The sequence below is a fragment of the Mesocricetus auratus genome, unplaced genomic scaffold (genome assembly GCF_017639785.1).
Source record: "Mesocricetus auratus isolate SY011 unplaced genomic scaffold, BCM_Maur_2.0 Super-Scaffold_6730, whole genome shotgun sequence".
Classification (NCBI taxonomy): Eukaryota; Metazoa; Chordata; class Mammalia; order Rodentia; family Cricetidae; genus Mesocricetus; species Mesocricetus auratus.
In genome coordinates, this window is record NW_024429184.1 from 12045517 (window position 1) to 12061048 (window position 15532).

Consider the following 15532-nt stretch of genomic DNA (forward strand, 5'->3'; position numbering starts at 1 on the left):
AGAGCCAGGCCTGGGGTGGGGGTGGGAGCCTGTACACTTGCTCAAGGGGTGGAGACAGGAGGATGGCAAGTTCCAAGACAGTCTGGGCTACACAACAAGACCCCATCTCCAACAAGTTAAAAACAAAACAAAAGAACAGAATGAGCAGGTATCTCAGCCAAGATTTTTGGTTTCTGAGTTCTTTGACTCTTACCCTTGGTACCAGCTGCCTTCACACACAGATCTGCCTGATGGAGTTCAAGGCACATTTCTTGAAAACCAAGTACCCAAAATGACAATCACCAGGACAGAAATACCTTGGGGAAAACATGCCAAGGCCAATTAGAGCATCTTGGATTTGAATGACTACGTGGTTGTAGGAGGAGCTGTCAATCCCACAAAGAAAGAGCTCTATGAGGAAGGCTGTCTACCTTCTCACTGGCAAACCTGAGGGCAGACACTGAGGGCAGACACTGAGGGCAGACACTGAGGGCCCTAGCAGTGAAGTATCAGCAACCACTCTCCATATAAATCAATTCCAAAGTTTATTAGACATAGAAAAAACATTTCTCAAAGTCAATTCTTGTGAAGTTCTCTGTAAAACAATACACATGAACAGAAAATCACTACACTTTTTGGTCCAAGATATGTTGGGTCTTTTCCTTCTTCTTCAGATGACAGATGGATGTAGCCAAATCTATGAGCGCGTGTACTTGCCCCAAATGTGCAACATAAACACAGAAGCGATGAACAAAAGACTCATCACCAACACTGGAACAGGGCCACTAGAATGAGAAGAGAAGGCATGCTTACTTCAGGAACAAGGTGTGCTTAATACAAGATGGCCTGAGGGCAAAGTGGGGACATTGTTTATGTCACCCAATGGGATTCCCAAAACCGTTACTGTGGACAAGCAAGTGTGATAATGGCACTTATTTGAATGAGGTGCAGTCTCCTCGTCTGTGGAAACAGCAAATTATACACAAACAGATCCATCTCTCAGATACTCTTAATTTTGTGTACTTAATATGCTCTACAGTAAAAAGAAAATTTCCCCAAACTCTTCCGTGCATATGATCCATTTATAAAGCTTCTCAAATTAGCATGTATTAAGACAACCTTTTCTGTCTAACTACAGTGTGTGAGACACACAGATGGATTATCACATTACATAATTTACAAAATGCTTTTAAATCAATGATCCCATTCAACCTGCACAAACTCATGAAACAAGCGAGACAGTATTAATCTCATTTTATACGTAAGGAGATTTGAGGCTCAGAGAGATTCTTGCCTGAACACACACAGAATAGAAAAGAGAGGCCTGCACTTGGCCTCGCTGATTGTGCCCATCAGGCTCATTTGACCTCCTGGAAGTTTGCTTTTGCTTGTTTTGTTAAGACAAGGTCTCTCCGTGTAGACCTGGCTGTCCCAATTCTTACTCTGTAGATCAGGCTGGCCTTGAACTCACAGAGATCTGCCTGCCACTGCCTCCTTAGTGCTAGGACTAAAGGCGTGCACCACCACACCCAGCAAACTTCTAATCTTAACACCACATTGCAGGCAGTGTACACTGTTAACTTACATTCATGGCCTTTGTGTAGAAAGGGAACAGATCTCCCTCATCTGCCCTTCCTTAAATCAAATGCTTTTCCTGTAGAGAACTGGCTTACACGTTTCTTAACAGGAGGACCTGTGACTGCACACAGCTGTGAACACTGCCCACACCAGGTTTGAAGAATTCAATACATGTCACTTCACCTCCAGATACAACCAGGGACAGAGGGCAGAGATATCAGAAAAGGCTTCTTTAGTCATCAAGGCATTACCAGGACCCAGGGTGAGGTCCAAGCGCACCAGATGGACAATAAACAAGGTCTCTGCTCCATCAGTCACAAGTGTGTACAACTGGAGTAAGCAAGTTTACAAGGATATGGAGAGAACACCACCACACTACACTTAACTGCCCCCTTCCTGCTACCACTGCTAACCTCAGCCAGAGCACAGAGCTGAGGATCCAGTCCTCAGGAGCCACAGTGTGGATGCCTGCCACTCACAAGCTTGCCTGTGGCCTTACCTTCAAGTCTGTCTCCCCATCTGTAAGAGGTTAGCACAGCACAAGATTTACAGACACACACAGGTAGACTCAAAGCAGGCTCTCAGGACACATTATTATCAACCTGAAAATCTTACTAACCCCCCAGAGTGAGCCAAAAGCAAGCTCAAAGGTGTTAGCTAATGGTAGATTTGTAGGCGGAATTCTCAACTATGTCCTGTCACGGAAGCATATTTCTCGGGTATGACTGGGATACTGCTTATGAAACTACAAGGGACAATTTTACCAGTTCCTGAGAGGACCTGAGCAGCACCAACGGAAGGGTCCGCAGGGCAAGCATGAGCCAGACTAGCCCACAAGGGTTTCCCATCTTCCTGAGAAACTTCAAGTGAGTTCCAGGGCCACCAGGAAGAGAAAGGGATAAATACAAGAAATACAAGGTTCCTCCCCCGAGACTAAGAAAATCACCTCATCAAAGGCTGTCAGAATGCCACCAGCTCACAGACCCTCAGCCGAAGAACAGCTTCCTAAATGCATGCTCCCTAAATACATTCTTACAAGTCACCTGCATGCTTGGGGGGGGGGGGTAGGGGACCAGCCAGACACAGTCACACACATCTGTAATCCCAGTGCTCGGGAGGCTGAGGCAGAAAGATGATGGTAAGGTCCAGATTAGCCTAGCTACCCAGTAAGACCCTGCCCCCAAAAGAAAAAAAAGAACAAAACTGTATCAGGAAAAACTTCAATAAATGAATGAAACCAAATACCAGAGACTGCAGGGAACTCTTCATAAAATAAATCTGCAATCTAGGCCAAGTCAATTAAACTGGCTGCATTTTTGTCTGTTCTACCAGACAGGCAGCAGGGAGGTGTGGCCTCAGTCAGGTCTGCCCTGCCTCCTATCATTTGTGTCCGAGCACCTCACTGGCCGAGATTCCCCATCTGCAAAATGGTGCAGTTCCTACCTCAGGGCTGCCAGTCAGATCAAAGAAAACGCTACACAAAGGAGATTTGCTGTTATCACTTTATCCCTTATCCACGGGGTTTAGTCAGGAAACAGCAGGAAAGAGTGTCATGGTACCAGACACGCTGGCCTAAGAGGTAAGCCCAGGACAGAAGTTGCCTGGACAGTCACTCCTCATCAGGCCATGAGATGGGCTAAGCTTGGAAAGTGATGCAGTCACACACACACACCCCCACTCCCCCCACCCCACCCCACCCCCCGGGTCTGCTGGCCACTCCCCCACAGCAAGGAAACCAAGGAACTTTAGGTAACACCACATAATGGGAAATTTCCATTAGGCTGTAATAATATCAGCTCCCACCTCAGGGCAACTTTGAAAAATCACCCCATTTCCAATCAGATGGCTCCTCCCATTTCTCTGTGTGGGGCTGGTGCATCGAATGAAGATGGACCTCCTCTAATCAAGCAGCTTCCCTCCATTTCTCTGTACCCATCACCTCCCTGACGCAGGCACAGGAGGCTCTTCTCTTCTTTTCAAGCTCCCGGAAAGGTGTCATTCAGAACCCTACTCACTTGATGCACAGGCAAGCCAGACCCGGCCCAGCTGACACAGACAGCTGCGTGCTATGTCAGGGACACACTCAGTCACCAGGACAGACACCCCACACGGCTGCTCCACGACTTACACTTTGAGCCCAGGGGAATCCTCTGTGTAGAATCTCCACATTCCCCCAGTCCCTGCAGAGGTGGTGCGGCCTGCACTCCGAGTCCCACAGCTGGCATTTTTCCTGAAAGGGATAAAAATATCATTACCAGCCTTTTAATAACATATGCTTATAGTATACAGGCTTTCTTAAAAACAAAAGCAACCTGTAAGACGAAAAGCCTTGTTTCCTAGAATAAACTCAAAGCCTGCCTTCACCTGTCTGATCTTATGTTCCATGGACTGAGAACTACCTGTCATGCGTCAACGTGTACAGTAACTGCCTTTGCCATGTATAAGCAGGAGCAACTATCTCGGCAATGGTTAAGCCGACATATGAACCCAGATCTGGCCGCAGAGCCCGTCTGCTGCTTACAACATCTAGCCTTCTCAATGAACACTGCACCTCAGCCTGTCTTCACAGGGATGTCTGTGAAATAAAGTAATGTACCCCATCTATAAATGCCCTTAGTATATAATTTCATTTTGAAAAGACTACTTTAAAAGATGGCTTAAAATGACTGTGTTTGCTGCAAAAATTAAGAAAAAGCAATAAACTTTAGTCATACCAAGGCCCCCAAAATGGAGAATGCACATGATGAATGATTACTTTGAAACCTTGAGCTGTTTTGATACACTGACCACAGCCTTGCAGAGGGGCAGGATGTGAAAGCAGAAAATATGTAACCAGAACTTGTCCTTGGCAAAAGGATGGAACTGGTGCATGGAGCCATCGTGGCACACTGAGCAGACGTGGTTCACTTAGGACCAGGACCAGACTCTTCAGGAATAGTCCTCCTGGGAGCGGGGCATTACCCCAGCCCTGTGCTAGGGTGGCAAGGCCTGGACAGCAGGCGCCAAGAAGAGGATCCGAGTGAAGTTTTCTCAGCCATTTATCACTGTGCCAAAAGTGGTGGGTGTGGGAAAAGAATGCAGAGCGCCCTGCCCCACCGAATCCCAATATTCCCTCCCTTAAAGTCCCATTCCTGGGGGGCGCTGCTGAGTCTTGACTAGTCCGAAAGCCCATCCCACTCCAGCATGGTCTTGGCAAGACATTCTGAATGCAGAAATCCTGTCTGCAGCTAAGGAAGCTCATCCTACACGTGACAGAACAGAGCCTTGGTTCCCGCCCGGCCTGGCTTCAATTGTGCTCATGACAGAAGTCTGAAGGCAGTCAGTACCAGTGATTTGTCTACTCTGCTGGAGAAGGACATCTCAGATACATTAGTTACAGGCTACAGTAGCCTGGAAACAAACAAGTCTATGTATGACTGCTTCTGCAGAAAGACCGGCTGAAAACAGCAAAAAAGATGTACAGGGTTTGCAGAGTAACTCACGCTCTTAGAAGGCTTCTCCAAACAGGTATGTCTCTAATCTGGAGGGTGGGTAGGTACCTGAAATCTCTTCTGTTTATATAAAGGGAGTTGAGCCAACAGATAACCTCACGTCCACAAGGGAAGTTATCACCTGAGCTACAACTACACTATCTGTACAGCCCAGAACACAGCTGTCTTCAAAGCTGGGATTTCAAGATCCTTAGAGGAATCTGTAGTGATGTTTTCTTGTTTTTACTCCTGCTGCTGGCATTGGGACAGAACAGAGAACCTGAAAATCAGAAATACTGAACTGTGCTCACAATGCCCCTCCCTACCTTATCTGGGAAGCTAACTGAGATGCCTAGCCGAGCCCACACTAATCTCTTAATCTTCAATGGAGTCTGCATCTTCTCTCTGTCCCTGAACAAGGTGCCTCTCACCCTAACCATGAGCGTGCTTTGGTCTGCTGCTATGACTGGTGGCACTTGTGGCCCCAGATCACTATCTGTACACTTAGCGTTCCTTTTGCCTAGGCAGCCTGTCTCCCTAGACCACAGAATCACTAGGTCCCTGTATCTCACGGGTCTTCACTCAGGAGCACTCACCATGAGCACCAATCCCACTGTCTATCCTCACTCCAGCCTGACCCTCCCCAGCTGCCTCCATTTACTGCCTCTCCCTTGAAATTACTTATCATCGTCCCATCTCAGCAGCAAGTAACTTTGAGAACACTACATCCCCTTTCCCTACTGTTGATATTACAGGACAATTTACACCTGCTAGGGTTAGTTTTCAATTACTTAGGGTTGGGATTGGAAGGAGGTGTACAGACTTGGGCATCTCTTTCAGATAAGTTTAAGGTTTAGACCAGATAGATATGTTTAGAATATAGGTAGATTATAATTAATTTATCACCTTCTATGTATATATGCTTTATATTTGTTTGAGACAATTTAGTTTAATCTTTTCTTTAGACTAAAAGGGGAATTATAGGGAGAGATCTCACAAATCTGCAACATTACATGACCCATTTGGCCTCCCACACTGTGAAAAAACTCACAGAATGCAGATCAAGGACTCCAACCCCAGCTGAACCTTAAATCCTACATATTTTTTCTCTGAGGCATTATTACTTCATTCAGAGAGAGATACAAATTGGACACTAGGTAGTCCAAAGCATCCCTAACCATAAACTTCAACCTCTTCTCAAGGAACAGACACATTGTTACACAGCCAACAGTGACTGCAATCATCTAAACAGAAACAAGTTTCCAGAATGAATTTTGTACAGTCTCTCCATGCATATAGCCACAGGCTGTCTAATTTCACTGGCCCTACAATACTAGATCCTAAAGGACACCAGCCACACCCATAACCTTAGAAGCTGCATCCGTCACTTCATTTATGCACTAACTCTCATTTTTATTCATCCCACTTTGACAATTTGATAAATAGGTGCCTTCTGGTTCTTTAGAAGTTCTCAGATGACCGAACTTCCCTATAAACTCTTGTTGAACAAAAAGAACAACCCCCAACAACTACCCACACCTACAAGACAATCACAGAGTCTGAACCCCCAGCTAGCAACAACACATGACCCCAGCCCAAACAACCTACACTGTAACTCAATACACTTCCTTTGAGTATCATACCGACAGAACACTGTGACCATTCAGGATCATCTTAATGTTCCTGACAGTTCTGTTACAGCATCCTTCTCTGAGCTGTTGCAACATGTTCAAACCACCTAGTCTAATTTCACTGCCTGGATTTAGATTTTCCTGCCACAGTCAACAATAAAGTCCTTCACATCTTCTCTTACTGCTGTTTGTGTTGTGTTGTGTGTGTAGTGCTAGAGATCAAGTCCAGGGCCTTGCACACACTAGGCAGGCTCTCCACTACTGAGCTCTACCCCCCACCCCCAAGCCTTCCTCTTGGGGTACCTAAGCACAGCTTTAAAGTTCCCCCGTCTACTCCTCTCTAGGAAAACGCCTTCCTAGCTGTTCCAAAAACACAATGATAGGGTTGACCAATTCCTTCAGCTAACATTTACTATGGCACGATTTAAGACAGGAGCTGGGAGAGACTTGGGCAGATTTCTGTCGAAGCAGAGGAGATGAACATGTAAACATAAACAGTTTCACACTATTAACAAAACTATAATCCTAGCACCTGGGAGGTGAAGGCGGTGGTTTTTAATTCAAGCCTGAACTATGTGAACCTGTCTAAAAAGAAACTAAATAATAGTTGAGAAGACAGCAGACCTAATGAGGATATGGAGCTCAGAAAATGATAAGTTCAGGATTGCTAGACCACAGCGGAGCGAGAAGAGGCCTGGGATTCCTCCACAGGCTCCCTTTTTAGCATGCAGCCACCGGGAGCTTACAGAGAACCTAAGTGGAAGAGAAACAGCGGGCTGGAGGATGGGCCGTGGTCCAAACGCAAAGGAGAAGAGGGCTAAACTGGATGACAGAAATGGAGGAAGAGAAGTAACGAGAATTCCTCCCGCGAAGCCGGGCATGGCTTGATAGAGAAGACACAAGAAATACCAAAGACGGGAGTTTCCAGTTTTCTGTAAATTAGCATAGAGCAGTTTAAAAGTTAGTTTAAAAATAAGGAGACACTGAAGCTGGGAAACGGCTGAGGTTAGTTAGGAGTACTTGTTGCTCTGGCAAAGGTTCCCAGATCGGTCCCCAGCACTCATATGGTGGCTCACAATCATTCATAACTGCAGCTCCAGATGGCGTGATGTGCTCTTCTGACCTCCGAGGGTACCAGGCAAGACCATGACACACATACACACACGTACATACACACACGCACACACACACACGCACACGATCCAAAATGGCACACGAACAGCTGGGGATGAGGAACTATGCTGCCAGACTGTTGTGTAAATGTAAACCAAATTTTGTCAAACTGAGTGTGTACTGGACCTCCCGGTGGAAGCTTGAAAGGTAAGGCCCCAGAGACACCAGCCTTATGTCATCGCCTTTCCCAACGCCGGTACTGACCTGACCGCAGTCTGGTTTAACTTCCCTTTCACTAAAGTGGTGTGTGCAAACTGATCCAGGAGCAGAAACCGAGGCCTCCCGCCGACAGGGCCTTTAACGACCGGATGGCCACGTCAGCTCAGGCTCACCCGGCCCCTGTGAAATCTTCCCTTCCTGGAACTTCATCCCCCGGTGCGATTCCCGGGCCCCTGCCGCGGGGCCGCCCCAGGGACCCTTACCTCTGCCGGACCGTGGATCCCGCCGCCCGCGCGGCCACCGCTTTGCTGGGAGAGCGCCCTGAGGAGCCCACGTTGGTGCCACTGGGCGTCGGACCGGGCTGCAGGGAGAAGCGGACAGAATGTGAGCATCGAGGACCCTCTCAGACCGCCGGCCCCGCGCCCACCCGGGAACCTGAGGAAAGCAGGGAGATCCCGGAGAGGGAGGGAGACCACGGCAAGAGCCGGAAGCGGGGGGGCGCGCACCATGCTGATGCCGAAGGACGGCGGACGCAGACGGTACCGGAGGGAAAGCCGGAGAGCTGCGAGCACTCGAGCACCGCGGAGACAGGCTCTGGCGCCGCCCCCCGCCGGCTGGCAGGGTCTTCGCAGACTCGAGGAGGTCTGGGCTGTCCTAGGATATGCCTGCGGAGAGTATGCCGGGAACAACAGAGCCGTGCGGGAAAACGTAGGCCTCTCGCTTCTTTCACGTAACCTCAGAGTCCTCCACGGGGACCACTGTCGCCGAATGAGAAGCCTTAGGCACGGTCACGCGAGAAATGTAGTCAGGCATCGTGTTAGCGCCCACAAGTCTGGCCGCTGATGTGTCCTAAACTGACGCACGCACGCGCACCAGGGCTGGGTCGGCTGTCCGCGGCTCGCTGCGCCAGGGGCGGAGATTGCAGAGGCTCGCGCTCAGGGAGCGGGCGCGGCTGCTCGGCCATGGCCGAAAACCTGTGCCGAGCCCGGGCCCGGATTTATCCCCCGTCTGTGCTCTTCCTGCACCCCGATCTGGGCGTGGGCGGTGCCGAGCGGCTCGTGCTGGACGCGGCCCTGGCGCTGCAGGAGTACGGCTGTGACGTGAAGATATGGACGGCGCACTACAACCCGAACCACTGCTTCTTGGAGACCCGCGAGCTCCCGGTGCACTGCGCCGGGGACTGGCTGCCCCGCAGCCTGGGCTGGGGCGGCCGCGGCGCCGCCATCTGCGCCTACGTGCGCATGGTCTTCCTGGCGCTCTACGTGCTCTTCCTCTCCGGAGAGGAGTTCGACGTGGTGGTGTGCGACCAGGTGAGGCGCCCCCCGAGTCGTGACCGGGGCAGGGACCTCTGTCTGGTCTAGGTCTTTTTTTTTTTTTTTTTTTTTATTTATTGGAACTGTCCAGCAGGAGTCCTCAGGGAGACAACCGTCAGTTTTAGTATGGATCCTTTAAGTCGCAGATCGCAGGGATCCCTCCTCCCCCTCCCTACCGTTGAAGGCCCATGAGCTAGAGCTCACATGCCTGCATTTTAAATAAGGTTAGTCCTGGGAATAAACTAGTTGGGCCCCGGGGGGCTGGCATTAAAAGTCACCTTCCGTCACTCCTTGTAACTAACTCCGTTTGTTCCTCTCCGTTATTCCTATTGTTGCTGCTTCCAGGCCGCATCCATCCCACCCTGTCCAGACTTCCTAATCCCGACACTCCGGGATTCAGCAGTGCCACGGATTAAAATCAAGTTAGACATGTGTCCCTATTAAAACTTTACCATTGCCCCCTTTGATCTTGGGGACATTTGTTGTGTTATGTCTTCCTAAGTGGCCCCAGGCTGACCTCCTAATTTGACACCCTCTTGCCTCTACCCCTCCCAAGTGCTAGGTTTATAATATAAGCCACCTTGCTGGATTGAAGTCCAAGATTTGAATAAATAGCATTCAGCCCTATAGTCATACTAGACTTGTTTCATAGGTGTTTTTTACTACCCAGGGTTTGGGGGTTGGCAGGAGGATAGTGGGTATATTTGTGTCTGCACAGGTATCTGAGCTTGCATGTAGAAACCATCAATGTTGGGTATCTTCCTCAGTCAGTCTCCACCTGAACATTTAAATCGGGATCTCTCGCTGAACCAGAAACTGAAAGAATCGGCTAGACTTTCAGACAGGTGTATACTGCCATAACCTGGATTTATGTGGGCAGTTGGAATCCAGCTCAGATCCCCACTTTACCAGGAGCCAACTCCTCAGCCCCACACTTTTTTTTTTAATTGCGAAGTAACGTTTACTCAGGAGTAAAAGTTCAAATAGGAAGTTTGATATAAAAGTTCCCTGCTCTGTCCTTGAGAGAGCCACTGTCAACACTTTCTTCTGCACCCTTCCAGAAACGATGTGTGGCCATTGTAGCATGTGTGCGTCTGTTTTCCAGCTGCGTCTTACCTGTACATAACTGGGATTCAGTTTACCTGCTGTTGGTCACTTTGCCTTTGCTCTTCAAATATTTGAGACATCCTTGTTTATTGATACTCAAGATCCACATCAGTCCCCTTTATTCAAGCATACCATAAATGTTCCTGTTTTCCAGAAAGGACACTAACATTTGCAGCCTGTGTATGTGTGTCTAGATGAGACATCCTCTTTCTGCATTCAAGGTGATGTCCCCATACTAATCTCACTTCATACACATGTCCTCCGAGGAAACACTGGGCGGGGCGGTGGAGGGGATGGGGGAGTCACAGAGTGGTTCACTGAAAATGTCAGTAGTAGTTTCCAAATTTGTCACTTTGTTTTCCTAGTCTGCACTAGACTACCCCATGCTCTTACCCACAGTGGACACTGCCAGCCATTGTGTGCTAACCAAACCAACAGGTGGAAACAGCCACAATTGCTCTGGGGTCCAGTGCTTACTGATCAGCCCTGAGGAAGTGTGTCTTCATGGTTAATGTAGACATTTACCCAGATCCTGTGAATCAGTGATGCCAGGCGGCTGTGCTGTCACCAAGAAGTGATTGTGGCCGTGGCAGTTGATGTGACTAGTCCCTTACCTACTGTCGGTTTTGCCTTGGTTAGGTGTCTGCTTGTATCCCAGTGTTCAAACTGGCCAGACGGCGTAAGAGGATCCTGTTTTACTGTCACTATCCGGACCTGCTGCTTTCCAAGAGAAATTCTTCTCTTAAGCGCTTCTACAGGGCTCCCCTGGACTGGATCGAGGAATACACCACAGGTATGGCGGATCGCATCTTGGTCAACAGCCAGTACACCGCTTCCGTCTTTAAGGAGACCTTCAAGACCCTGTCTCACGTAAACCCCGATGTCCTCTACCCGTCTCTGAACATTGCCAGCTTTGACTTGGCTGTTCCTGACAAGATAGATGACCTCGTCCCCAAGGGAAAGCAGTTCCTGTTCCTCTCTATCAACCGTTTTGAAAGGAAGAAAAATCTGCCATTGGCCCTGAGCGCCTTAGTCCAGCTTCGCGCCCGGTTGCCGTCTCAAGACTGGGAGAAGGTTCATCTGTTCATGGGTGGTGGTTACGACCACAGAATCCTGGAGAACGTGGAGCACTATAAGGAGTTAAAGAAAATAGTCCAGCAGTCAGACCTTGAGCGTCACGTGACCTTCCTGCCGTCCTTCTCAGACAGGCAGAAGATCTCCCTCCTCCACGGCTGCCTGTGTGTGCTCTACACTCCGAGCAACGAGCACTTTGGCATCGTCCCTCTGGAGGCCATGTACATGCAGTGCCCCGTCATTGCTGTTAATTCAGGTGGGCCCCTGGAGTCTATCGTCCACAAGGTCACGGGGTTTCTGTGTGAGCCTGACCCAGTGCACTTCTCGGAAGCAATGGAAAAGTTCATCCACAAACCATCCTTAAAAGCCGCGATGGGCCTGGCTGGGAAAGCCAGGGTGGCAGAGAAGTTTTCCGCCGAAGTCTTTGCAGACCAGCTCTACCAGTATGTCACCAAACTTGTGTAGTCAGGGGAGTCTATAGTATGGGGCCTGTATGCTACATGCTCTGCAATCTTTATGGGTTGTAGAAGCACCTCTGAAACCAAAAAAAGGAGCTAGAAACTAGTGCTAGTGAGATTTTTTTCTTTTAAAGTAGACTTGAGTCTTGAATGTGAGCCCACTGTCCACCATCCCTACCTGTTATTTTCTGAAAATATCCTTAATGCTATAATCATTCCACATTTCTTCGATGTTTGTGAAAGAATGGTAGAAATCTGCTGCTAGCAGACTATTTTAATTCTATTTTTCTGGATTATTGTTCCTTTATATATAAAGGTTTAATCATCCAGTGCCTTAATTGGCTTTAATAGTTAAGTCTTAGCATTGTCACAGTTGATTGATTTGACTTCAGCGTGCAATGGAAACGGGACTATTGTCAGTTCACTTAAAGTGTTCTCTGTTAGCTGCTAGGAAATTTTTGTTTGATTTTTGCCAGAATCCATAACAAGAGTGCTCAGTATTATTTATTGTTTATGGGTGGGGGTTGGTTTTTGTTTTGTTTTTTTACTGCAAGTGGACAATAAAATATGTTTGACATAAGAAAAGATTAAAATCGCTGGGCGTTGGTGGCGCAAGCCTTTAGTCCCAGCACTAGGGAGGCAGAGGCAGGCGGATCTCTGTGAGTTTGAGACCAGCCTGGTCTACAAGAGCTAGTTCCAGGACAGCCTCCAAAGCCACAGAGAAACCCTGTCTTGAAAAACCAAAAAAAAAAAAAAAAAAGAGAGAGAGAGAGAGAATAAAACATTAGATCTGGGCCTTCATGCTGATTTTATCTTGCTGAGTAATGAAACCCAAAGTCAGAAAACAGGTATACTAGACAGTTGACACGAAGAAGGACTATCATCACATGTGTTGGGTTACTGTATCAGAGATTACCCATGTTTGATCCTATTTCTTTGAGCCTATGGCAGATCAGTGTTTATGACAGGAACTCATGGTAGAGGAGGCAACCAGGAAGCAAAGAGATAGAAAGGTCCCAATTCCCCTTCTAGAGATCACCCTGATGAGCTAATTTCCTTCCACTAGTTCTTCCTACTAAAAGTTCTGTCACCTCTCAGTAGCATCATGGGCTAGGGACGAAGCCCTTCAGGGCACAGGCCTTTGGGGATGTATTAGTCAGGGTTCTCTAGAGTAACAGCACTTACAGAGTGAATCTCTCTCCGCATATATACATATATGTGTATATATAAGAAACTTATATATACCACATATGACTTACTGCAGTCCAGCTAATCCAATGATGGCTGTCTGTGAATGGGAAGTTCAAGAATCCAGTAGTTTCTTGGTCCATGAAGCTGGATGTCTCAGCTGGTCTTCAGCATGCTCTGGAATCCTGAAGAAATAGGCTCTAATGCCAGTGAAGAAATGGACTTGCTAGCAAGGCGAAGACAAGCAGGCAGAGTGCAAAGGCTTCCTTTCAAATTCTTGTATAGACTTCCTGGAAGGCGTGGCCAGATTAGAGGTGTGTCTTCCCACCTCAAGAAGCAAGATCTGCCTACTTCAAATTAAGCAAAAATCCCTCACAGATGTGCCCTCTAGTTTTGGATTTTAGTTCATTCCAGATGTAGACAAGTTGACAACCAAGAATGACCATCAGAGGGGACATTCAGCATCTAAACTGTATACCAAGCATCGTGTTTCAGACATGTTCCTTAATGTCGCTGAGTCGCCAGCTCTCTTAGTGTTTGTCATATATTCTCTCCCGAGTTTAGCATGCCAGTGTTTCCTGTCCCTCATTTAAATGACTTTGTGTGAAGCTTGCTTGAACCTCTGCTCCCCTCTGAACTCTATCCCTGTGACCCTGCCCCGTCGCAGTGATTCATTGTTTACCTGTTGCTTGTAAGTACAAATATTAAAGCAATTTTCAATTTGCCTTTAATGTTAAATTCACCTGTAAGGATATAATAATAATAATAATATATAAATACCAGCAGTCGAGTGGTCTTTTTTATGGTTGAGAGCAAAGCTCAATAGCCTGCCTGCCATAGAGAAAAATAAGCTTTGCACACACCTGAACCTCTTAACCTGTAGAGTGGGGTAGTTGTCCAGTGGCTTCTGGAAGAGTGGGTATGATGGTGGCTGATTTCAACAGTAGACACAGTGCAGAATCAGTACTTGGTGTGTGGTCAGTGGACATTTAGCTGCAGCCACTGCCTTTTCAGGAGATTGAAAAGGACTAGAAGTTTCATGTGGGCACAGGCCACACCACAAGACCACTTTGTTGAGGTTTCTTAGAGATGCAATTTTAGTTTAAATCTGTATCTTGGGAATATTTTTACCAGGTGTCACTGTACCCAAAAAAAAAAGCTTCATCAAATAAGGATGTCACACCAAATTCTGTGGAATTTCGTTTTCTTAGTGTTATGAAAGACCCAGTAAAGTGTGTCTTCCCTGTTCTGTGGTTTGGTTCATGTGTATTTGAGAATTACAGCCTTTCAGGTAAACCTGGCGGCTCTGTGTCGGGCCCATGCGTTCCTGAGATGGGGAGTGTAGATTGAGGAAAGAAATAGACCAGAGACAGTAGTTAGAATTGGGACGGCACTCAGTGAATACTGAAAAAAGCCCCAAGCTTATTACTCATAGTTCATATATACCCCAATCAAAAGGGGAGGGCAAACGACTTCCTTATCGTGGTATATGGAACAAACATAATTATCTTCCCAATACCCAAAACATCTGGTTACCACACCCTAAGTCAAACATCCTGTAATTTGGTCAAAACATACAGTAGCCATACCTTTGGCCAAAAATCCTACTGTTTAACCTTGGAACAACAAGAATGGGTTTGAACTCTGACCTTAAGTCACATATGGAACGGAACCATGTCTGTGGGCTCCCACAGCTCTGATCATTTGATTCAAGACTGGTGGACCTGGCCACATGATCTGTGGCAGCTGCTCACTCCAAACACAAAATCTATTGCTACTTTGAATGTTTATCCTTCTAAAATGAGCTCTAGGTTCCTGGGACTTCTCTTCCTTGTCCTGAGCCCCCATGGGTAACAGAAGACTTCACAGGCCTGGAGAGACCTGCCTACTCCAAATGCCTTAAGGGCTCCTCGACACACAGCTAAGGGTGGAGTTTTGCCTTCAGGGTATCCAGAATTTGCAAAATTGCATCCAGTAGGGAACTAGCATGGATCACTGGAACTGTGGCCTCCTTGATAGTAATTCTAGCATTAGGGAGTCAACCCTTCTCAGTATGCTGTCAAGATGTACAGTAGACATCCATTTAATCCTTGCATGAAACCCAGTGTTCCTTGGCCAATCACCGTGGGTAAACTACGTCAGCCTGTAAAGGTAGGCAGAACCTGAAAATTCTGATGCCTAAGCACCACCCTACCTGACGGCCTCACATCTCCCTCTGCAGCGCTGCCCCTGGGCTTGCTCAGGCCCTTAGACTCAGAAAGGCTTCACCTCTACTCTACCCCCTGATCCTTAGTGGTCTGAGATTGATGTAATTCTCCTAACATCTCCACAAAGCCCAGAAAAGGGAAAGCCGTGACCAAGTGTGCGCAATTGGAAAGCGGGCAAGCCAGGGTTCAGTCCAT

The 15532-nt window shown here is 47.6% G+C and overlaps 2 protein-coding genes across 3 annotated transcripts; one reads left to right on the plus strand and one right to left on the minus strand.

The window, feature by feature from the left end:
- Positions 1 to 507: 507 nt before the first annotated feature.
- On the minus strand, positions 508 to 8657 carry Sec61b (SEC61 translocon subunit beta). The gene is made up of 4 exons (XM_005078727.4): positions 8497 to 8657; positions 8254 to 8351; positions 3686 to 3787; positions 508 to 764 (listed from the first exon to the last, which is right to left on the minus strand). Exons 1-4 carry the CDS (start codon positions 8497 to 8499, stop codon positions 677 to 679), a joined length of 291 nt encoding a protein of 96 aa, XP_005078784.1. The 5' UTR covers positions 8500 to 8657; the 3' UTR covers positions 508 to 676.
- Positions 8658 to 8866: 209 nt separating this feature from the next.
- On the plus strand, positions 8867 to 13912 carry Alg2 (ALG2 alpha-1,3/1,6-mannosyltransferase). Of its 2 annotated transcripts, none has more exons than XM_005078728.4 (2): positions 8867 to 9300; positions 11050 to 13912. In XM_005078728.4, exons 1-2 carry the CDS (start codon positions 8953 to 8955, stop codon positions 11947 to 11949), a joined length of 1248 nt encoding a protein of 415 aa, XP_005078785.3. In that variant the 5' UTR covers positions 8867 to 8952; the 3' UTR covers positions 11950 to 13912. The 2 variants fall into 2 exon arrangements, with proteins under 2 accessions (XP_005078785.3, XP_040594525.1); XM_040738591.1 differs by having other exon boundaries at positions 9099 to 9295; positions 11118 to 13912.
- The last annotated feature ends 1620 nt before the right edge of the window (positions 13913 to 15532 follow it).